The sequence below is a fragment of the Electrona antarctica genome, assembly GCF_951216825.1.
Source record: "Electrona antarctica genome assembly, contig: scaffold_245, whole genome shotgun sequence".
NCBI lineage: Eukaryota > Metazoa > Chordata > Actinopteri > Myctophiformes > Myctophidae > Electrona > Electrona antarctica.
Window position 1 is genome coordinate 119,341 of NW_027638488.1, and position 24,153 is coordinate 143,493.

The 24,153-nt window shown below is 43.1% G+C and overlaps 1 protein-coding gene across 1 annotated transcript in view; it reads left to right on the forward strand.

The window, feature by feature from the left end:
- Positions 1–799: 799 nt before the first annotated feature.
- Positions 800–24,153, forward strand: part of LOC306918046 (uncharacterized protein) — a gene marked incomplete at its 3' end in the record, with an annotated part of 39,068 nt that continues 15,714 nt past the window's right edge. The window contains exons 1-3 of the mRNA XM_079530940.1: positions 800–928; positions 18,903–19,160; positions 21,997–22,188. Coding sequence (XP_079387066.1) covers positions 863–928; positions 18,903–19,160; positions 21,997–22,188 — 516 coding nt within the window. The 5' untranslated portion in view covers positions 800–862. The remainder of the gene's footprint in view (positions 929–18,902; positions 19,161–21,996; positions 22,189–24,153) is intronic.

Sequence of the window (24,153 nt, forward strand, 5' to 3'; positions counted from 1 at the left end):
GTCTAATGAGTACAAGCTTTACTATACTGTTACTATCCTGTTTGTAATCGCATGTGAACTCTTTAAAAGAACCTTATCAAAGGCAACAAATAAACAAAAGTTCACTTTTCAGCCTATGTAGCAATCCATTTTTACCCCTAGACCTACTGGATTGTAATGGCACAATATAAAATGGGACTCGGAGAGTCATTTCAATTCAAATGAGCTTTATTGGCATGAGAAAACAAACGTTTACATTGCCAAAGCAAGTGTCACAATACAATAAAAACAGTTGAAAATGGGGAAAGTATATACAATCGGAGGGGGTACAGCATTTTGTAAACGGAGCTTCCCATTGCATCGTTATGTACATGTATAAACAGGGTATAAAGCTTTTTTTTAAACAAATAGTAGCAGTTTTTTTGCAGTCAATTTGGGTCAAATGGCAGCATTTTTCTCAGGACTATTTAAATAGTATACAGAAAAAAAATCAGATCTGTTTGCATGTACAAGGTCCAGCGGTCTACTTAATTGGTACAGATAGTATAGTCCTAGGGTGGTTGTATTCCATTGGCTAACCTTTTGTCACAACAGTTTAAAAATCTTGCTGCTGTGTTTGCACATTGTTGTGGGAGTTTTTTGTTGGTCATAGTTCAAACTCATGTTGGGTGTGTGTAATCTGTGTGGGAAGTATGTGTCTGTCTTGGTGGGCAGCCACTAGATGTCGCTGTTGCAATTTCGTTCCCGAGAGTACCTGTGTCCTGGGGGGGGGGGGGGGGGGGGGTTCCGGGCGTTCCTTACGCACGCGGTGAACATTTTCTTCTTCCTGCTTCCACTACCAGTCTCCAGCCCTGCTCCGGCCGCGGTAGCAATCGGAAAGAATATGGATAAAAAAAGAATAATCGCCATAGCCAGTTCATGTTGCTCTAACTCTGGGGATAAGGAAAAGGTGAGTGTGTTTATAATGATTTGTTTTGGTCAGCGGTGGTTTGTTGAGGATGTTTGGCACGTCTGCCAAGGCCCAGAGCGTTCGCTCAGAACGGGTAGCCTATAATAGTAGGCTGCAGTGCTAGGCTACATTTTCCAACCTCACTGTGGAGACATACCATTGTAGATATAACATAATTAAATAAACACTGTATGTTTGGGTGTCAATCTGTCAGATGACAAAATAACAAACTTGATACCCTAACTTCCACCGTCCATTCCACCGGGGAGGCATACTATGGTCCGACGGAGCATTGGTTCGATATGCGTCCGCACCTCGGACTAGCGCCTGCTCCCGTGCTTGCGGTTATGGTTAGGTTAGGGGTTAGGGGTATCGGATCAATGAATCGTCGGACCAACTGTTAACAGTGAGTGGACGACACCATCAAGTATTACACTTGTTTACAATAGGGCCCACCATTTTCAATTCATCAAAACATTTAGAGACGTACGAATATATACAACTATAGTCAAAAGGAAATCATCATAGGAGGTAAAAAGGGAAAAGAAACATGGTGTCAGTGAGGGGGAACAGGGGTGGGTGGGGGATTCAGATTTTACGGGGTTTCGAATTGCAGCCGTCCGTAGGTGACCTTTGAGAGCAGTTTTGAAGGAGTCAAGGGATTCGCATGTCTTAATGACTGTTGGTAGGGCGTTCCATATTTTGGTGGCATAGGAGCGAAATTAATTTAGTCCCTTGTTTGTGCCGAATCTGGGTTGCACATGGTTTGTTGAACTCCCTCTGGTGTTGTGGGTGTGGACTTCGTTGACATTAAGGAAGTATTTAGACAGGTACATGGGTATCTTTGTGGTGTAGCGAATCTTGTGGACCAGACCCATTGCAAGGTGCTTTACTCTAGCTGTCGTCAACCCTAAGCCATTCCAGCCTGTCAAAGTGGGCAGGGGTGAGGTGGGTTTCGGGGAGTGAGGCCAAGTAGTAGCCTGACCAGTTTGTTTTGGGAAGTCTGGAGCCTTGTTTTAAGGGCCTTAGAGGTGCTGTGGTTTTTGATTGATTGATTGAAATATTGTTTGCAGAATTACAGTACATTTCAAGCACAAACTCAATACAAAGACTGTTAACTGTGAGTGGACGACCCAATTAAGCATTACACTTGTTTACAAGAGGGTCCACCTTGTTCAATTCATCAAAATGTTTAGAGACTTACAAATAGACACTTCTATATAGTCAAAGAACAGAACAGGAATTCATCAAAGGAGGTAAAAAGGGAAAAGAAGCATATACAGTGAGGGGAAAAAGGGGTGGGTGGTGGGGAGGCATTCAGATTATACGGGGGCCAGTTTCGAATTGCAGCCGTTCGTAGGTGCCCTTTGAGAGCGGTTTTGAAGGAGTCAAGGGATTCTCATGTCTTAATGACTGTTGATAGGGCTTTCCAAATTTTGGTGGCATAGGAGCGAAAAGGTGCAACCAGGAGGTACAAGCGTAGTCGAAGAAACCTTGTACGAGGGCTTCTGTTAGGGTCTTCAAGGTGTTTGTGTTGACCAGTGAGGATCCTGTATAGGAATCTTGTTCTTTGGTTGACCTTTTTGATTACGTTGGGGGCCATTTTATCACCGGAAAGATTTGCCTCCAGGATGGAAGCTAATTTCATCTTTTCGTGTGATAATATTGTCACCCACTCTAATCAAGAAGCCATCTGCCTTGCTGAGATTACTATTTGATCCAAATAGAATGGATTCAGTTTTTCCCAGGTGTAAAGATAGTTTGTTATCAGCGAGCCAGGTGCAGATTCTACCAAGTTCAGAGCTGAGGTCCTTTTCAACCTGCAGTTTGTTCCTGTCCGAGACCAGCAGTGCTGAGTCAAATAATAATGGTCAGATCGCATACAGACAGATTTACTGCTGAGAGAACGGTAACTGCTAGGTACGGTCGCCCCTTTTCCATCTCGCCCCAACTAAGGGTCATCAGGTTATAAATACAATTCTTTACTTGAACAACCTTTTTAAAAAGGAGGACTACAGATGTATCAAAACCAAGTTAAAATGACAATTCACTATAACTCTTATCATGTTACAATACCAGTACAGTCAGGGGTGCAGTGGTGTCCACACAGGAGGAAGCCAGGGAGTGAGGGAGGAGAGGGGGATAGAACTGGGATACTAGGGCTGCACGAATTAGGAATAAAGTGCTTCTTCTTGAACAAAGAGTGATTGAATTCCCAAATTTGGGATGAATAAAGTGCAAACTTCATTTTTTTCTCTTATTGAACAGTCAACCTTTTCTCAGATTTAACAATGTAAACAGTAGAACACAAAGTGCAAAACTTTCACCTTTTGAAAAATAAATATAGCAGGAAAACATTTACCAAAAAACACAAACACTGAGTGTCACACCTGTGTGAACTGAGTGGTGCAAGGTCTTATATAGTCTGATCAGCTATGTCAGTGACGTCACACACTAACCATAGCAACCATGCTCGTTTGTACAAAGCCAGTTGTTGGAGTGGTTTGCACCACTCAATAACAGTTTTGCAAACAAAATGGAATTTAGATTTGCACTGAGGCAGAGGTGCTTTGTCAGTCAGTCTCGTTTTGTCAGTCAGTCACATTTTGTCAGTCAGATTCTTTCAACTGTCAAGTCAGTCAGTCAAATTAATTGTCAGTTTACTTTCAGGTTTTTTGAAAGGAACACAAGCTTGTCTACACTAGGGCTGGGTGCAATAACCGCAATATCGCCATACCGCCGGTATACAACACATACCGCGGTATCGGGTTCGTTACAGCGGTAAAAAAAAAAAAAAAGAACTCCGTGCTTTTCTGGTGCCCTAGGTTCTAACCCTAGTTCTAACCCTAACCATGGGTTCTAGGCCTAAGTGCATATGGTTGATATGAAATAAAGTGTATCATAATAAACAGTGAGGCTCAGTCAGTCTAATCATATGCCAGCAACACCAGAGGGAGTTCAACAAACCATTTGCAACCCAGATTCGGCACAAACAAGTATTGATTGATTGATTGATTGAACTATTTATTAACAGTTTGCAGAATTACAGTAGCCTACATTTCAAGCACAACTCAATACAAAGACTGTTAACTGCGAGTGGACGACCCAATAAAGCATTACACTTGTTTACAAGAGGGTCCACCTAAATTCATTTCACTCCTATGCCACAAAAATGTGGAACGCCCTACCAACTGTCATTAAGACATGCAAATCCCTTGACTCCACCCCTTTCCCCCCTCACTGTATATGTTTGTCCCCCTTTTTACCTCCTTTATGATGATTTCCTGTTTTTGGCTTTATAGAAGTGTATAGTGTACAAAATGTTATGAGTGGACCCTCTTGTAAACAAGTGTAATGCTTTATGGTGTCGTCCACTCACAGAGTAACAGTTAACAGTTTTTGTATTGAGTTGTGCAAATGTACTGTAAACTGTTAATACAAACTTAAATCAATCAATCAAGCAATAATGTTAACTCATGGCTTGGGGACTGGGGAGGCGCGCAGTTGCTGCGTGGTGTGGAGCGGCTGGAAGTTGAACCTTTCAATTCATCATATATTAAATCTATCAGTTAACTTGGAATTTGTTTAATATGTTTAAGATTTTAGGTTCCATGATGAGGGGACGTTTTTGAATGGTGAGGTGTTTGTTTCATGCGATGCGCTGCTGAGCGGGCATTTCATTGGAGTGAGAATGGTTGCCATTGCGATTCCAAGTGAACAGTGCGGGATTCTTTTTTTCTCTACTTCTCAGTTCCAGTTATCCGACGCACCTGTCCATTGTAGGTGTGCAGAAGGACTTTTTCTTATAGTCAGTCAAAAGATAAAAACAGTTCTGTCTGTACAGCTGAGCTCTCTCTCTCTCTCTCTCTCTCTCTCTCTCTCTCTCTCTCTCTCTCTCTCTCTCTCTCTCTCTCTCTCTCTCTCTCTCTCTCTCTCCCCCTTTCTTTTCTCTCGCTGACAGACATCAATACAAAGTTGAAACCGTTACAACGATGCGCCCTTATCCATAGGCTACACGTTTAGCCTAATGTTTCTCTCTCTCTCTCTCTCTCTCTCCCTTTCTCTTCTCGTCTCTCGCTGACAGACATCAATACAAAGTTGAAACCTGTTACAACGATGCGCCCTTATCCATAGGCTACACGTGGCTACATGTTTCTCTCTCTGACGGTCTGAGCAATGCACGACGCACCTGGCTGTTACAATAGCGCGAGGTATTAATATTCGCTCAAAACAAAGTCGGACAATGTTTTAAATTAGGCTACTCCAAACCAGACCCACCTATAAATGTTGTCTGTTGTGACATCAATGGGATCGCAGGAAAAAGACGCTCAACACAACTTGTCTTGATCTGAAATGATGTGAAATCCGTTCGCTCTTTTATTTCTTTTTTTAACAGCGGGCTGCGGGAGATGTCTGACGCAGTTGATTTGATTGACACCCGAACACGTGTTGCGGCATTGACATGCCAATCTTTCCTTAATAAAACTGTAGTCCATAATATCCGTTCCAAAACTCTGTTTGCCTGCACCCCCTAGCTGTTACCACCTCCTGATAGCTAAAGCCCCCCCCCCCCCCCCCCCCCAACGCCCAGAATGGTTATTTGGCCCAAAAGGATTTATATATATATTATAATCACACAATCAAAGTCCGGATCGTTTGCAGCTGGGGTTAATTGCCTCGCGCTGCGCAAGGGTCTTCACAATAGCGCTGTTGTGGATTTAATTTTGGTAAACTGGATAACAGAAAAACGTGGAAAAGCTATATGAGTCGTCTTGTCTCTGTAACGGTGCCACTGTGTGTGTGTGAGCTGTGAGGGGAGGCCGCGCATGGAGGAGGAATGACACTGGAACTGCACTGGTAATTATCGCCATACCGGCGGTATGGGGGCCGACAATAACCGCGGTAATAAAAATCCCATACCGCCCCAGCCCTAGTCTACACTATCTGGCTTGAGGGATGCCCTGTGGCATGTAACAATGTTCCCTCCAGCACTACCCTGGCTAGACATGTCAAAACAGAGATCACAGACCTGGGTGTGACTTTAGACTCAGACCTACATTTTTATTCTCATTTTAGTAAGGTCACAAGAACAGCTTTTATTCATTTAAGAAACAAGACCTTTTTTAAATCAGAGAGATGCAGAAGTACTTGTACATACTTTTATCACAATCCGACTAGATTATTGCAACTCCCTTTTTACAGGATTACCCTAAAAATCTATAAAAAAAATTACAGATAGTCCAGAATGCGGCAGCTATAATTAACAAATACCAGAAGAAGAGATCACATTAGTCCAGTCCTGTCAACACTACATTGGTTAACAGTATCGTTTAGAATAGATTTTAAAGCACTTATTTGTTTATAAAGCACTTAATAACCTGGCACCTTCATATATTAAGGATTCCATACATTTTTATGTTCCCACTAGAACACTCAGGTCTTCATCCGCTCTGCTTTTAAAATTACCCAAAGCTCAACACAAGAACACCGGTCAGGCCGCTTTCTGGGTCTATGGCCCCAAGTTGTGGAACACACTACCACTGCACCTTAAAAGAGCGACCTCCCTTGCTGTTTTTAAGAGCGATTTGAAAACTTATTTTTTCAAGTTGGCATTTGTCTGATACAATTTTCCTTACCATTTTTCTCTTTTTGTATTGCTATTTTTATTTGTATATATTTTGTATTGACCTGCTTTTTAGTTTTTTCGGCATTCCGCTGCTTATTGTCTCCACCAGGCCGAAGGCATGGGGAGAGAGTATGTTTTGCACTCCGTCCGCCCGTCCGTGTGTTGACAGTACACCTACAGATTTTGTCCAAACATTACGCAAATTGGTACACAGTCTCTCTAGAGCCATTCAACGAAACGGGTCTTTCAGATTTTTTAGACTCCATCCTGATTGGCTACGATTGGCTTCCAAAGTTCGCAGGAGTGCTCCGTTTCAAACAAAATGCTGCAAATCATGAACACATCGTGTGTTTTCCGTGAAATCTTGCACGCACATTCCCACTAGGCCGAGGAAGAAATGCCACTTGAATATTTTCAACTCAGCCTCATGGTGGCGCTAGAACTGGCCGATTTGTGTTTTTACCTATAACTGCACCGATCTGTGTAAAACCATGTATGCACACTCCCTAGAGGCCAAGGAAAAACCTTTGCCTGGAATTTTTCACATCTGCTCTTTATAGCGCCACCAGGAGGCCAACATATGTAAAACACATTTTCTAATATTACTCCTTCAGATTTCATCCAAATTTCACGCAAATCGGTACACATGCTCTCCATAGTCGTGATCATGTGATTTGTTTGATTTCTCATAATTATCCATCCTGATTGGCTACGATTGGCTTCTAAAGTTTTCAGGAGTAGCCCGTTTTGTACAAATCGCCACAACTCCTCAACGCAGCATCCGATTGCGGTGTAACTGTGCATGCCTATTCCCACTACTAGGCTGAGGAAGAAATGCCACTTGACAGTTTTCAAATCAGCCTCATGGTGGCGCTACAACAGGCCAAGTCGCGTCTCACACACACACACACACACACACACACACACACACACACACACACACACACAACCCAAACTAGAAAGGTCGCAATTTAAAAAAATTGCAAAGTGTGGTTGCCGCAGTGGCTTACATATGCCCCTCCCACTGATATTGCCAGCCAATTACAATGTCGCGTCACCCCTGCGATCATGCGTAAGTAATTCGGAGGGGAATTATCCCCCAAAAATCATGTTTTTGCGACAAACGGTTACATTTCTCGCATTTGCGGCGCCCCCTATGGATGAAAATGGAATTGCTTTTGATACTTGGTTGATTGAGCCACCCGCGACATGTGATTCAAATTTGGGATGGATCGGACATTCCGTTCGTGATTTATGTCATTTTTTGTAAAATAGGCCCCTCCTACTAACTTCGGACGACGATTACGGCCGAACGATACGCACTATCAAAATTCCGCCGTTCGAGTTTTCATCGGAAAGGTCCGGAGATCATGTGTACAGATTTTTGTGAGATTTGGACAAAATCTGTAGGAGGAAAAGCAAAAAGTGTGTTTTGGATAAAATTCAAAATGGCGGAAAATCTATCATGACGCAAATGGGCCTGGCCTATATGGGGAGATGCGTCATGACCCAAGGAATCCAGGGAAAAATAATTTTGATTTTACGACCTACGGTTCAAGAGTTATAAGCCAAAACGTAAAGTGGGCTGTTATAGCGCCACCATGAGGCCGACCGATAACATTATAAGTTAATTAATTTTAGTAATTATTATGAACCTACCCTCCAAGTTTTGTAACTATAGTGCTTACAGTCTCAGAGGAAAAAATACTTGAATGTGATTTTTTGCATTTTCCCATTCATGTCAATGGGGAGATTTAATGCACGAATAAATTCATATCAATTAAACTATACAACATTTCTCTTAGCAAAGTACAAGCACACCATTCTGATTTTTTCCGGTCGATTTGACATATGGCTCAAGTGCGTACAGTCAAAACTGTGGGAGGAGTAGCATTTCAAAATAAAGGTTACTCCAGGGTGAATAATAAAGTGTTACGATTACAATAGTCTGGTTGCCCTGTTAGGGCAACCACACTAATAAACATGTTTATATTACTCCTAAACATTTTTCCAAACATCACACACACTCCTATCCTCCTGGTGGAGACCTGTGCCCAGAAGGGCACTTTTTCTAGTTTGTTTTATGTGAAGCACTTTGGGTTGCATTTTATGTATGAAAGGTGCTATATAAATAAAGTTTATTATTATTATTATTACCACACCACACATTACCAGTTCACAGCAGAGCAGACGTCCATTAGATTGTTTTTTCGTTAGATTGGAAGCAAGTAAATGTTCATGTCGGGTCCTCAGGTGGTGTTGTGGAAAGTGCATCTGGAATGAGTATAGTAGCTGTAGTAATGCAATATTGTGATCAAGGATGTGTAGTGTCATGTGGAGTGGTGTAGCTACAGCGTTGTGAGTTACAAACCTGGATGGATGTTCCGTGGAGGAGCGTTGTCACTGAGGTTGATGTACATCTTTGTAGGAGGATTGTTAACAGCAAGTTCTGCAGCTGTTTTGAACTGTTGTATGAGAGGGTTACAGTTGTGCAATGCCCCCTGTGCTTGTTCCAGTAGGTGTTCGTCAAGGTCTTGGTTAGAAGGGTGTGCTCTGCGGTTACTCAGTTCATATGTGGCAGCGGTGGCCGAACGGATTGCAGAGCGGTCTTGATACCGGAAGGTCGCCAGTTCGAATCAGCGGTCCGACACGTTAAAATTACCACCGCTGAAGTGCCCTTGAACAAGGCATTGAACCACTACGATGAAATGTGTTCTATGAGCAGGGCCTGGCTGGAAACAAGTTCTTGAGCTTAGCCCAGATACCCTGGGTAAATATAGTAATCATTTCATTTAATTTCATTTCATTTCATATTGTGGATCATGCACATAGATTTGTGCGAAACAGGGTGTTGCAGAATCGGATTCAGGAAGTAGGGCGGCAATTTTATGATACATCATGCCTTGAATACCCATGAAGGGTTGGGTTGAAGCCACGTTCTTGTGGGGGTTGTGTCATTCCAATGGAGGCCATAGCCAGAGCGTTATTGTACCTTCGTCATTGATTGAGCCTGGTTTGGGGCTGGTTTGGAGCTGTCAGGGTCGTAACGGAGATCGACACGACCGTTGGAACAGCAGAATCCTGGTCTCTCCTCTTTCCAATGATATGCGCCACATGATGAGCACTTGAAACATTGGAAAAGGCTGACTGCCGAGTGTGTGGGGCATCATACAGAGTCTCATCAAAGTATTGCATGTCATCAGGACATGCTGTGCGACGTCCTTGTTGTGTTGTTTGAGCCAACCTCTGAGAGTACAGTGCTACGCGTGCAGCAGAGCGTGCAGTAGTGTCAACACGTTCACGTCATGTTGGGCAGGTGTTTCCACTGCGTGAGTAGTAGCTTGTGCAATGGTAGCAGCATGTAGACGGCAGTCATGTTGAGCAGGTGTTTCCACTGCGTGAGTAGTAGCTTGTGCAATGGTAGCAGCATGTAGACGGCGGTCATGTTGAGCAGGTGTTTCCACTGCGTGAGTAGTAGCTTGTGCAGTAGTAGCAGCACGTCGGCGGCGCTCATGTTGGCCAGGTGTTTCAGCTGCGCGAGCAGTAGCTCTTGAAGTAGTAGAGTAGTAGTAGTAGTAGCAGCAGTATGTAGACGGTGGTGACGTTGGGCAGGTGTTTCTGCTGCGCGAGCTTCTTGTTGTGCGTTTGTCCTAGCACGCCTTTGCGTGTCAAGTGAGACAGTGGTTGGGGTTGTTGTGGGGTTGTTTTGTTTGTGCTGAACTTGGTTTTCCGCTTTGGTATAGTGTGTGTATTTGGGGCACAGGGAGGAGCAGCAGTGGTGGATGGGTTAGGGTCGCCTTTGAAGTCAGCATGTTCTAGAGAGAAAGAGAAATGGGGAGACGTTTCTACTCTGCCACAATGTTATGCATTAATATTAGCATTATTAGTGGTAGTGTTATTATTATTGTTGTTGTTGTGATTATTGTCTCCACCAGGCCGAAGGCATGGGGAGAGAGTAAGTTTTGCACTCCGTCCGTCCGTGTGTGGCACCGTTGGCTTGCTCGCAGCCATACTCTGCACACACACTCCCAGAATGCCACAGCTGAAACTCTGCCCCAAGGTTTTCACATTGGCCTCTTATAGCGCTACCAGGACATCACGCAAATTGGTACACAGTCTCTCTAGAGCCATTCAACGAAACGGGCCTTTCAGATTTTTCAGACTCTATCCTGATTGGCTATGATTGGCTTCCAAAGTTCGCAGGAGTGCTCTGTTTCAAACAAAATGCCGCAAATCACAAACACATCGTGTGATTTCTGTGACATTTTCAGACATGCAAAAGTGTTTAGCTGCAAGTGCTACTAGTTAGCAACGTTAGCACCTTGCGTTATACTGTGTGTGTGACTGTGTGTGTGTGCTCGCGTGTGTGCATGCATGCGTGCGAGTAAATAAATAGCGCACGTGTGTGTGCGTGCGTGCGTGCGTGTGAGTAAGTAAATAAATAAAACACTTTATGCATAAAACTTGTAGTCCTACATTCACCCCCCTAGGGCCTACATATACTACATAGATATATTAAAAAAGAAAACATGCAGCTCAACTGTTGAATAAGGAGAGGATGTTACTTGTCTTAAATTGACTAAGGCTAAAATAATGAAGTAAACTGACCCTGACTGTAAACCATCCCAAAACATTTTATTTTTATTATAATTTATTATTTTGCCAGTGAATATAATTTCTATTTTACATGATGTGTAGAGTGTAACTGTAAGGGATTTTGAGATGGGAGTGTTGGACCTGTTTTTAAAAATCACACCCGTGTGAAGTGAGCGGCACTCTTATCATCATACATCATCCATTCATTGTCATTTTTGTGACAATGAATGTGTAGGATTGTGTAGGACAAAAATAGCCGCTATATGACATTAATTCTCCATTCATTGTCAATGGCATTTAGGACAGATCTACACTATAGCTGAGCTAGCGCTCCTCAAACTGTTGGAGTAAATTAATTGTTCTTCTATGACTATCAGAACATATACTGACTATAGATTTGTACTGATTTAGTAAATAAGGCTGAGGAAAATAAATTGTCTCCGGTTGCCGACCGACTATTAAATATGCGCGACCCATTTGATTTTATTGGCATTTGGTGAAAAAAAAAAAGAAGTCAAAGTCCGACCGAGTCACTCAGACCAAAAAGGTCTTTATATATGGATATATATGCAGCCCAACAAAACGTAGCCTACACCTGCCCAAAGCCAAAGTTTTTCAAGTTGTTTAACGACGTACTCGACTTATAGGCTACTACGAGAGAGAAGTCAGCTTCTCCGTCCCGGAGAGCACGACGGGTGGATTGACAGTTGACGTTACTGTGTACTGGTTTGTCTTGCGCTGATTTGAATGAAAACACTGACGTGCAATTATACTTTATATACAGATCCCCACAACAGTGTTCCCATTCCCCACACGTGGATAAAGAAGAGGGCAAAGTAGGAGCTGTTTTAAGTGCATTGAGTGTCGCGCCTTAATATTCCAAGAGACAAGACTTTTTTTGTTTCTCTCTCACCCTCTACTGCAGCACGCAGTCTGTAGGGAACCCCTCTCTCTCTCTCTCTCTGTCTGTCCACATGTATGTCTGCCTGGCTGGGTCGGGTCTCTCGGAAATTCGGAATGTCACAGATTTATTTTGGATTTCGGAACCATTTTTTTGGACCCATGAAGAGCTCTACTGTGTAGTGTGTGTGTGAGCTAGCTAGCTAACAGAGCAGACCTACAAGCTCACAACACGTCGCTCTGCGATGCGTTGTGAGCTTGTAGGTCTGCTATTTAGCTAGCCCTGGTCCAGTGCTTACAGCGAGTCTCTCTACTCGCTGTAAGCACTGGACCAGGGCTACTGTTTAGCTATGTTTTTTGTCTTTTAACCTGTAGCACTAGCTAGCTATACTCGGGCAAATATTGAAGTTATTAAAAAAAGAAGCCTATCCATCATTGCCGTAGGGAAAAATAATAATATATATTTTTTAAATAAAATAAAATAACCATCCTTGCGACCCATCCTTCCGTGAAAAAATATAATAAAATAAATTCCCTACCGACTCAGCCCAAAAATGACAGCCAATCGGAGACAAACAATTTATTTTGCCTGGCCTAATCATGTCATTTTTGAGTGGTTCAACCACACTATATACAGCTACAGTATGTGTGTGTGGCTGTGTCCCTGGGTCTGTCCCTGGCTGTGTCCCTGGGTCTGTCCCTGGCTGTGTCCCTGGCTGTGTCCCTGTGTCCCTGGCTGTGTCCCTGGGTCTGTCCCTGGCTGTATCCCTGTGTCCCTGGGTCTGTCCCTGGCTGTGTCCCTATGTGTCCCTGGCTGTGTCCCTGGCTGTATCCCTGTGTCCCTGGCTGTGTCCCTGGGTCTGTCCCTGGCTGTGTCCCTATGTGTCCCTGGCTGTGTCCCTATGTGTCCCTGGGTCTGTCCCTGGCTGTGTCCCTGGCTGTATCTGAGCACGAAAATAGCATTATAGCGTTTGTTCACCACCAAGTGTCACTGTTGCACAGCCTAACACACAGACACACAGGCCAGGGAGGAGGGCTAGTACAGTACAGGAAGGAATTAATTTGAACATCTTTCTACATACTGAGAGTAATATATTTGTACTGATGACTCTTAAGTGTAGTATATACTGTCCCCCACGACCCCACGCACACTGTCACCTTTTTCACCCTGGGCCTGTTTGCATGCCTGCATTTTGCACGCACATTCCCGAGGAAGAAATGCCACTTGAACATTTCCAACTCAGCCTCATGGTGGTGCTATAACTGGTGTTTTTACCTAAACTGCACTGATCTGTGTAAAACCTTGTATGCACACTCCCTAGAGGCCAAGGAAAAATCTTTGCCTGGAATTGTTCACATCTGCTCTTTATAGCACCACCTGGAGGCCAACATATGTAAAACCCGTTTTCTAATATTACTTTGGATTTTATCCAAATTTCACGCAAGTCGGTACACATGATCTCCATACTCATGTGATCAAGACGGGTTTGTTTGATTTGTCATAATCCATCCTGATTGGCTACGATTGGCTTCTAAAGTTTTCAGGAGTAGCCCGCTTTGTACCCATTTTGTACAAATCGCCACAACTCCTCAACGCAGCGTCCGATTGCGGTGAAACTGCATGCATATTCCACTAGGCTGAGGAAGAAATGCCACTTTACAGTTTTCAAATCAGCGTCATGATGGCATTACAACAGGCCAAGTCGCGTCTCACACACACACAGCGCTTCTTTCACCTGACATCACTATGTGATTAATTCTTGTGTAGTATTAGCACAACATACAGAGACTTTAGTTGTCACTGTAGAATACAGGGAGCCAGTTGTAATGGTTATGTTTACCTTGTAATGTGAAAGAACCGAAGGCAGGCGATGTGCAGGCGCACTGTCCGTCTGATGTTTTAATCAGCCGTTGTTGTAGTGTATATGTGTATTGTGTGTGTGAGTGTGTGTAGTGTGTAACTTCCGTGAGTGCTGCCGGAAGTGGTCTATGTAACATCGTGGGGCAGGTGGTGGCTGCGGAGCCAATGGAAAGACGGGATGTAAGGTTGCCAGGTCCGCGTACTGTAAGCGAGTGGTAGTGTAAGTAGGCTGTAGAAAGTCAGCGTTTGTGGGCTTGTTTTCATAGACGTGGCAACAATGGTGGCGGCGGAGCCAATGGAAAGACGTGATGCAGGATAAGGGGAGAAGAGTGTGCTTGTGAAGCGGGGCTGCAGGGATGGTCTGGGAGTAGGAAGTAGAGAGCAGTATGTATTTATGTAAGGCAGTGGAGTTGTGGATTGACTTGATTGAAACTGTTATTTGCAGTAATGTAAATAGTACATAGTGTAGGTGTGTGTGTGTGTGTGTGTGTGTGTGTGTGTGTGTGTGTGTGTGTGTGTGTGTGTGTGTGTGTGTGTGTGTGTGTGTGTGTGTGTGTGTGTGTGTGTGTGTGTGTGTGTGTGTGTGTGTGTGTGTGACACCGATAGAGTGTTAGACTTCTAAGTAGGGCGGTGTGTGACTGATAGAGTGCTAGACTTCTAAGGGCTGATTCATACTCCTGTTTCGACGCTGTAGTGCCGAAATGATTTCGGCTCGTCAGAAATTTTCAGTAGCACCGAAGAGCCGACTTTAGGACGGTACCCGCCCCCCGAACCTCAAATGACGTCACATGTAGGCTCTACAGAGCCGAACCGACTTTTATTCGGCTCTAAAATAGGAGTATGAATCGGCCCTAAGTAGGGCTGTCTGTGACCGATAGAGTGCTAGACTTCTAAGTAGGACGGTGTGTGACCGAGAAATACATTCTCCGCAGCTGGAAGAAATTAACATTAGGGCGTATTGAACCATGTATGCTGTACCGAACGGTTCGGTTTTAAACCGTAAACCGTTGCACCCCTAGCACGCACACACACGCGCACACAACAAATGTACATGCAGGCAGTTGAAAGGCGAAGATGCCCGTGGACTGGAGCCCCCCATTGAATGGCATTTGTTTGTCTAAGACCCCAATTTATATTGTAAAAGCAATGTTAGTTTAACTCTGAGAGTGTAAATGGTGCCGTTAGGGTCCATTTTGTTCCATTTATACACTGTCAGAGATACATGTTAATTTAACTCTGAGAGTGTAAATGGAGCCGTTAGGGTCCATTTGGTGTGGTTCCATTTAGCTGGGGACCCCCTGGAACCAGGGCTTGACGCTTAGCATTTTTCCAAGTAGCACGTGTGCGACTAAGTTGAAAAATCTAGTAGCACACAAATTATTTTAGGAGCACGATGAAAAGTTATCAAATAATGTGTTTTTGAGGGGCGCTAGCCCCTCCTATATACAGCTTTAGTCCCCATACGTCTCAATATTTGCCATTGACAATGAACGGAGAAATTATGTCAAATTTCAGCTAAATGACGTAAATTAAACATCAAAACATTAAACGCCATTGACATTGAAAGGAAAATGTAGTCATATGTAAACGAGCAAATCAGCTAACCAAACACAGGCAACAGGCATTCTGATTGGCCAGTATGAGATGATCCATAATGATGTATGATGATAAGAGTGCCCCTCACTTCACACAGGTGTGATTTTTCTTTAATAAAGTGATATGAGGCAGGGGCGGGCAATATGGCAAAATATTATATCACAATATCTTTTCAGAAATGATCACAATATTGATATTTATCTGGATTTTTTTGTTTTTATATAATCTATCAATTTGTTTTTATGCTGATAGACTATTAGTTTTTTATGCAGATGGATGGATGGATAGATAATCATCAATTAATTTCATGTTGCTCATGGACAGACAGAGTGCAGAGGCTACTCGATGGTGAATTAGTATTGTAACATTCTCCTTGGCTTTGACTGCTTCAGTTCAGACAGAACATCGGACATATACACATTGGCGTGGTGGAAGGAGGTGGTGGGGGGGGATCTTTGCCTTTTTTCCGTTGCTCGTTATGCAGGCCACTGACTAATATGTATCCATCGGCAGCCAGGTCGGTCATTCGTATTGCGCTGCGCAGCCTGCGCACACTTTTGTAAGCGAGGTGCTAAAGCAAGGGTTGTTTTGATTATCAATCAATCCGTCCACTCCATGTGCGTGCGCACGTGCACGGCTGCACGCTGTTTTACCCACGTTTGGTAAAAGTTATATCGAGTGATGTTTGAACATTAAACTTTCCAAATAAGTTTAGTATTCAACGTGTCGGGGTCCAAGCAACTCCTTCTGTGCTATCCTGCTGCGTTCGCTCTGCTGCTGACAGAGAAGAGAACTGACTGAGCAGCCAGCAACACAGGGAGGGGCGGGGCGGTGGGAGCAAAGGGGACAGATCTTCAAATGAACGCCGCATTGAGCCTCGACACGTTGTTAGCTTGTAGATCTGCTCTTTTTGGCGAACGACACCGCCGTACTATAGAAATATAAATGTAGGTATAGAACCGTGACTATAGAATGTGCACTTGCCTTGTCTTGATCACGATTGAATGGTCAAATTCTGTAGTCGCACCAGTGCTACAAATTTAATTTTACAACTCGCACAGTGCTATTTTTAGTCGCATATGCGAGTACCTAGTCGCACTGTCGAGCCCTGCCTGGAACTCCCTTCAGGACTCCACACACACACACACACACGCGCACACTGCGTTACCTGGGCTGTAGATGGCGGAAGCCAACATGTGAAATAAGCTGTGGCTCCGTCAGTGTGTGTGTGCCGTCAGTGTGTTTGTGTGTGTGTGTGTGTGTGACACACACGTGCGTTGCGAAAGTAGCTGGAATTGTTTACCTGGGATGTAGATGACAGAAAGTAACGTGTGAAATAAACTGTGGCTCCGTCAGTGTTTGTGTGTATGTGACACACGCACACGTGCGTTGCGAAAGTAGCTGGCATTGTTTACGTGGGCTGTAGGTGGTGGAAGGTAACGTGTGTGTGTGTGTGTGTGTGTGCGCGCGCGCGCGCGCTTCTGTGACCGATAGAGTGTTAGACTTCTAAGTAGGGCGGTGTGTGACTGATAGAGTGCTAGACTTCTAAGGGCTGATTCATACTCCTGTTTCGACGCTGTAGTGCCGAAATGATTTCGGCTCGTCAGAAATTTTCAGTAGCACCGAAGAGCCGACTTTAGGACGGTACCCGCCCCCCGAACCTCAAATGACGTCACATGTAGGCTCTACAGAGCCGAACCGACTTTTATTCGGCTCTAAAATAGGAGTATGAATCGGCCCTAAGTAGGGCTGTGTGTGACCGATAGAGTGCTAGACTTCTAAGTAGGACGGTGTGTGACCGAGAAATACATTCTCCGCAGCTGGAAGAAATTAACATTAGGGCGTATTGAACCATGTATGCTGTACCGAACGGTTCGGTTTTAAACCGTAAACCGTTGCACCCCTAGCGCGCACACACACGCGCACACAACAAATGTACATGCAGACAGTTGAAAGGCGAAGATGCCCGTGGACTGGAGCCCCCCATTGAATGGCATTTGTTTGTCTAAGACCCCAATTTATATTGTAAAAGCAATGTTAGTTTAACTCTGAGAGTGTAAATGGTGCCGTTAGGGTCCATTTTGTTCCATTTATACACTGTCAGAGATACATGTTAATTTAACTCTGAGAGTGTAAATGGAGCCGTTAGGGTCCATTTGGTGTGGTTCCATTTAGCTGGGGACCCCCTGGAACTCCCTTCAGGACTCCACACCCACACACACACGCGCGCACACTGCGTTACCTGGGCTGTAGATGGCGGAAGCCAACATGTGAAATAAGCTGTGGCTCCGTCAGTGTGTGTGTGTGTGTGTGCCGTCAGTGTGTTTGTGTGTGTGTGTGTGTGTGTGACACACACGTGCGTTGCGAAAGTAGCTGGAATTGTTTACCTGGGATGTAGATGACAGAAAGCAACGTGTGAAATAAACTGTGGCTCCGTCAGTGTTTGTGTGTATGTGACACACGCACACGTGCGTTGCGAAAGTAGCTGGCATTGTTTACGTGGGCTGTAGGTGGTGGAAGGTAACGTGTGAAATAAGCTGTGCCTCCATCAGTGTGTGTGTGTGTGTTGGCTCCGTCAGTGTGTTTGTGTGTGTGTGTGCCGTCACGGCGGCACAAAAATGTATAGGCCACCGTTTGTTGTGTTGCGGTGGTAGCTAGAGGAAGCATGCCAGTGGGGTAACAGTGAGAACGGTGGCCTGTGATGCAGGTGTCGCTAAGGGGCGGAGGTGTGAGGTTGCACGTTTGAATTCACTAACAAAGTAATTATTAATGTTTTATTTGTTAAATTGGGAAAAGGGCTCCGTTAAGACCTCCATAATAGTATGGTCAATGCCTGTGTGAAAAGTGGGAGTGATTGGTGAAGGCAGTGATTATTTCCAGTATTTCTGACATTCAGACATTCATTCATTCAGACATTGAGTTAATTATAGTTTGATGATCACAGGGGTGACGTGACATTGTTGGCTAGCATAATTAGTGGGAGTGGCCTATATTAGCAATTGAGGCAACAACACTTTGCAATATTTTCCAGAATTGCATCAATCTAGTTTTTGTGAGCTCATTAGGCACATAGATACCATTACTATAACCGGTATACATGTGTTTGGGAAAGGATACTGTTTTACTATTCCACTGTGAAGTGCAATATACTAATTCAAGCCTTTTGTACTTTTTTTTACACATTTCTGCTTGTCTTTTATACATTGTAAAACAACTCGATCTGAACAGGCGCTTTACTCTATAGTCTAGCAACTGATAGCTAACACACGATCGCAATCTATCATACATATCATAAATCACTATAAAGACCATATGACGTAATACTGGACTGTTGAATGGCCACCCTATCAGAGTGTTTGTGGAATTTAATGGTTATTTTTCTAAACTGTGTTTAGGATGATCCTCCTTGGGACGGTGATGAGGGAGGCCCTGACCGCCAACGGTACAGGGCCGACCGCAGCCCCCCCCCAGCCCCCCCCAGAGCCAGGAAGCCTAACAGAGCAGTGGAATTAATAGTGACTGTTGAAGCAGGTTTCGGACCCCAAGGATCCCATGACGTTAACCATCTCCGGTACAGAAATGGTAAAGGGATGAGTTTGACTGTGCAAACTTCAACTACCACAGTTAAGGAGTTCCTCCATCAAATTGACATAGTAAGTGATATTTTTTGTTTAAAACGCAACCTTTTTGCTAAAAAGATAAAGCATTTTATTATATATATATCATTTGTGGTGTTGTTAAAAGGAAACCTGGCTGATAAGACTCATATGGCTAAAACATTATACTTGCCCTCTATAACTAAAATCTAACATTTAAAACACATGATATCTTGTTTAGTTTAAAAATAGTTCATATTTTTTATCCCATGGGAGTGCCATTTTTTGTGCTTGCCACAGGTATGACGTCAGAGTCTACTTATGTAGTCCAGCTATAGAGCGTCGCAGTCCCGCCTCCTACCCTGGACCAGGAAATGAAATCCAATGCATTATTCTCATAGACATTTCTTAAAGTATTTATTTAAAGACGGTTACGCCGCGGACAAAGCCAACTCGAGTCGTGACAACTCATGACAACACAAACAATATTTTGGACCAAACAAATAATTAGAAAGAAGAAAAAAACGGCAGGTTGTTTTTGTTGTTTTTCTTCTTTGTAATTATTTGTTTGGTCCAAAATATTGTTTGTGTTGTCATGAGTTGTCACGACTCGAGTTGGCTTTGTCCGCGGCGTAACCGTCTTTAAATAAATACTTTAAGAAATGTCTATGAGAATAATGCATTGGATTTCATTTCCTGGTCCAGGGTAGGAGGCGGGACTGCGACGCTCTATATGGAATGTATGGATGGAATGCATCAAAGCATATGCAATTTACAATTTAGGCATTTAGCAGACGCTCTTAATCCAGAGCGATTTACATTAAGCAAGAACAAAAAGCATGGCAATACATCATATACATAAAAAGTAGTTATCATGAAACATGCGTAAGCTAAGAACATAACCGTGGAATATATCTATATAATGAAACTATATGTATAAACTATACATATATAATATACTATACTATACCATATACATATATACTATAAAGTGCTATAACTACATAAAAAGCAATTCTAGTGCTGTCTATGTAACATGCTATAAGTCTGCTATTATATCTAAGTCTACATAAAGTGCTATCTAAGGGGCTAGGGCAAGTGAAAGACACCTATATGAAAACAAAGGAAATGCCACACAAATGGCATGTGTTTGTAGTACTCTCTCTGAATGACTTCTTTATAAGCTGTAGAACTGTATTCACTCTAATTAACCAATACATAATTATTTTGCTATGATTCCATGCTTTCATAGAAAGAAAAACAAACACAATGCCAGTCATTCTAATTAAAGTATATAGTCACATTTTGCCTTTCAATAATTGAAAGGCAACACAACAGACTACACTAGAGTGACATACGGCTTAAGCAAAAAAACGTGATCGGGACATCCCTACTGAGTAGTGAGTACTACTCGCTCATTGGGCCATGGCTCTTTGGGCGAGTAGTAACGCACCAGTCCGTCAATTGTCGTTCAAGGGTTAAGGCAACCGACCGGTTCCACGCGCTGCACAAGGTGCCCTTTTTTCACTTGAGCACCTGCCCCTCTAAATGTCTGTGCACGCCACTGCGTTTCCTTTCCTCATTGACGTAACTGTTGATTATACCAGTTAAAGCATATTTCATGTTCAGATGGATATGCTGTGTAAATACATATTATTCTGATTATATACCAACAGCATCACTTATTTAGAGGTTAAACCATAACAAATTCAAACACTTCAGGTACCTTTCTCCCTGCTTCACTTATTGTACCCAATTATAACGAAAAACTTTAAACATGAATACCGGTATATTTCAATAAAGTATTTCCCCCAAGCAGCAAGTCTCACACACACAAATGAATGCCCTACTTAGTCATGCAAAAGTAGCTGTTACAAATCATAAGTCTAGGGGTAAATGAGTGAGTAACATAGGAAGGGGGAGCAGACACCATGATCAAAATATGAGGATTTATTATAAAAGTATATATAATAAATCAAACACGTATAATTACAATAATGGCTCAGTAACAACAAACAAAATACAATAAAGAAACGACGCCTTTCCGAAGGGCGTTCGGAACAAAGGGTAAACAATAAGGAGTGGAAATAGAACACATATATATTAGAAAGCGCTTTCTATCCCCATATATGGTTCATAACAAGTCTACTGGATGTATAGCTATATATATATATATATATATATATATAATAAGAGATATCAGGGAACGAAAACCCTTTGGCACAACGATTTGGCTTACGACATTCCACCCTAGATCCCCAACAGCGACAGGGATGGCACAGATGCCTTGGGAAATGTAGGCCCCTCCCACTGATTTAGCTAGCCAATTACAATGTCAAGTCACCCCTGTGATTAGGGATGGAGGCCGAAAATCGGGTCCATTTCAAACCCGGTTCGGCATTTATCGAGACCCGAGTAGCAATACTCACTCATTTACCCCTAGACTTATGATTTGTAACAGCTACTTTTGCATGACTAAGTAGGGCATTCATTTGTGTGTGTGAGACTTGCTGCTTGGGGGAAATACTTTATTGAAATATACCGGTATTCATGTTTAAAGTTTTTCGTTATAATTGGGTCCAATAAGTGAAGCAGGGAGAAAGGTACCTGAAGTGTTTGAATTTGTTATGGTTTAACCTCTAAATAAGTGATGCTGTTGGTATATAATCAGAATAATATTTATTTACACAGCATATCCATCTGAACATGAAATATGCTTTAACTGGTATAATCAACAGTTACGTCAATGAGGAAAGGAAACGCAGTGGCGTGCACAGACATTTAGAGGGGCATTGCCAACTGAGACAAAGATGTCTTATGATAAATATTTAGTGAAGTTTTAGCAGTATCTTTGCTAGAATAACACATGACATGACATTTTCATATCTTCCAGTGGTTCCAGGAGAGTCATCTTGGACCCAGCTTCTCTGAGACTGTGAAGTGTGCTTCCAGCCCAACATCAGAGATCACATTCGTTAAAAACGGAGTGACTATCACCGAATACGACCTCGACAGCCTCCTGATTGATGTCTCTGTTAATGGTCTCCAGAGTCAAGATGCAGTGACGGTTCGTCAGACGTTACCGGTCAGTCACAGCTTTTAACACTTTTTTTAATAAATTACAAAATAATAATATCTGGCTGAGTCTAGATTCTGTGCATGAAGGAGTTAGTAGATAGATTCCTTCCACTTCAAAGAAAAACATACATTCTTAATTTAGTCCGTCATCAATAATCTAATCTAACTATAATTCACTCAATGTAGAATGTCTGAATGTCTGAAACACAGTCATAGCTCCTCACTGGCTGCACCAATCGCTCCGACTTTTCACACAGGCATTGACCATAATATTACGGAGGTCTTAACGAAGCATTTTTTTCAATTCAACAAAATTATTAATTATAATGAATTTATTAGTGAATTAAAATTTCCCATCTGCTTACATGGGAAAATGCGAAAACTCACATCAAGTATTATTCTCTCAGAAACCGTCAGAGCTACACTTACAACACTTGGAGGGGAGGTTGTGGCTCAAGGGGCGACTGTGGCTCAAGAGGTAGAGCAGGTCGTCCAATGATCCATGGGTCGGCGGTTCGAATCCCGGCTCCTCCTGTCTACATGTCGAAGTGTCCTTGGGCAAGACACTGAACCCCAAAATTGCTCCCGATGTGCTGGTTGGTACCTTGCATGGCTTCCACAGCAATCGGTGTATGTATGTGTGTGTGAATGGGTGAATGTAATGCACAATCTATGTAAAGCGCCTTGGATAAAGGCGCTATATAAATGCACCATTTACCATTTAGGTTCATAATAATTATTAAAATTAATGTAATAAATAATTACATCAGTTGGCTTCATGGTGGCGCTATAACAGCCCACTTTACTTTTCGCCGTATAACTCTTGAACCGTAGGTCGTGAAATCAAAAATTATCTTTACCTGGATTCCTTGGGTCATGCCGCATCTCCCCATATAGGCCACTCCCATTTGCGTCAGGATAGATTTTCCACCATTTTGACTTTTCTTCAAAACACTTTTTGCTCCTCCACCTGCAGCTTTTCTGCAAATCTCACAAAAATTGGTACACATGAGTCTAGACCTATCAGATTAAAACACCAAAGGCAGCATTTTCATAGTCTGTATCCTTCGGCTGTAATCGGCTTCCAAAGTTAGTGGGATGGGCCTGTTTTACAAACAAAGACACAATTCACAAACGGAATGTCCCTCCTAATTACTTACACATGATCACAGGTAGGGATGGAGCTCGTTAAGGTTTTATTGATAACGATCACCTTATCGAGCAGGCTTATCGAGCCGGGTCCTTATCGAGCCCACTATCGAGCATTTGCTATTATTTTGTGGAAAGACGGGAGACAATTCATTCTGAACAGAAGCTTATTTTTATTGGCCAATAAACAGTTCTAAGGTGTCTAATGAGGCCACACACACACACCTTTCTAACAGACAGAGGGAACTGTTAATTGTGTACCTTCACTTTAAATGCGTAATGTATACATCATCGTACAGCGGTGTCACGCACCAAAAATAGCCAGTCTACAAGCTCACACCGCGTCTGGTTGCACCGCGTTGTGAGCTTGTAGCTCTGCCTTTTCAGCAACGATAGACTGAGAAGTTGCATGCACATTGGAATATGTCACGTATTATGTGAGACTATTCAATCGATCCGTGGGAGATATTATAACTACGCCTCCTCCCCGCAAATATATATCATATGCGGGGAGGAAGAGTCAGTGAATGAGTATGTCCGCGCCAGACTAGCAGCTGACTGCTCCCGTGTTGTTTCGACTCGGTGCAGACATGATGCAAAGGCATCGCATTTGGGTTTAATACAATGCATTATGGACAGATGTCTATGCATTGTCGAAATGCTCCCTTTCGTGCATGCAACAACTGTGGTAGGCTACATTATTGCATTTAGCTCCCCTCGTCTTTTTTTTTTAATGTTACCAAACTTTTTCACCCGTTCCACCATAGTTCCACGGCAAAACGATGACGCACCACGCAACCACCCGTCGCGTCCCAGCCCCCTT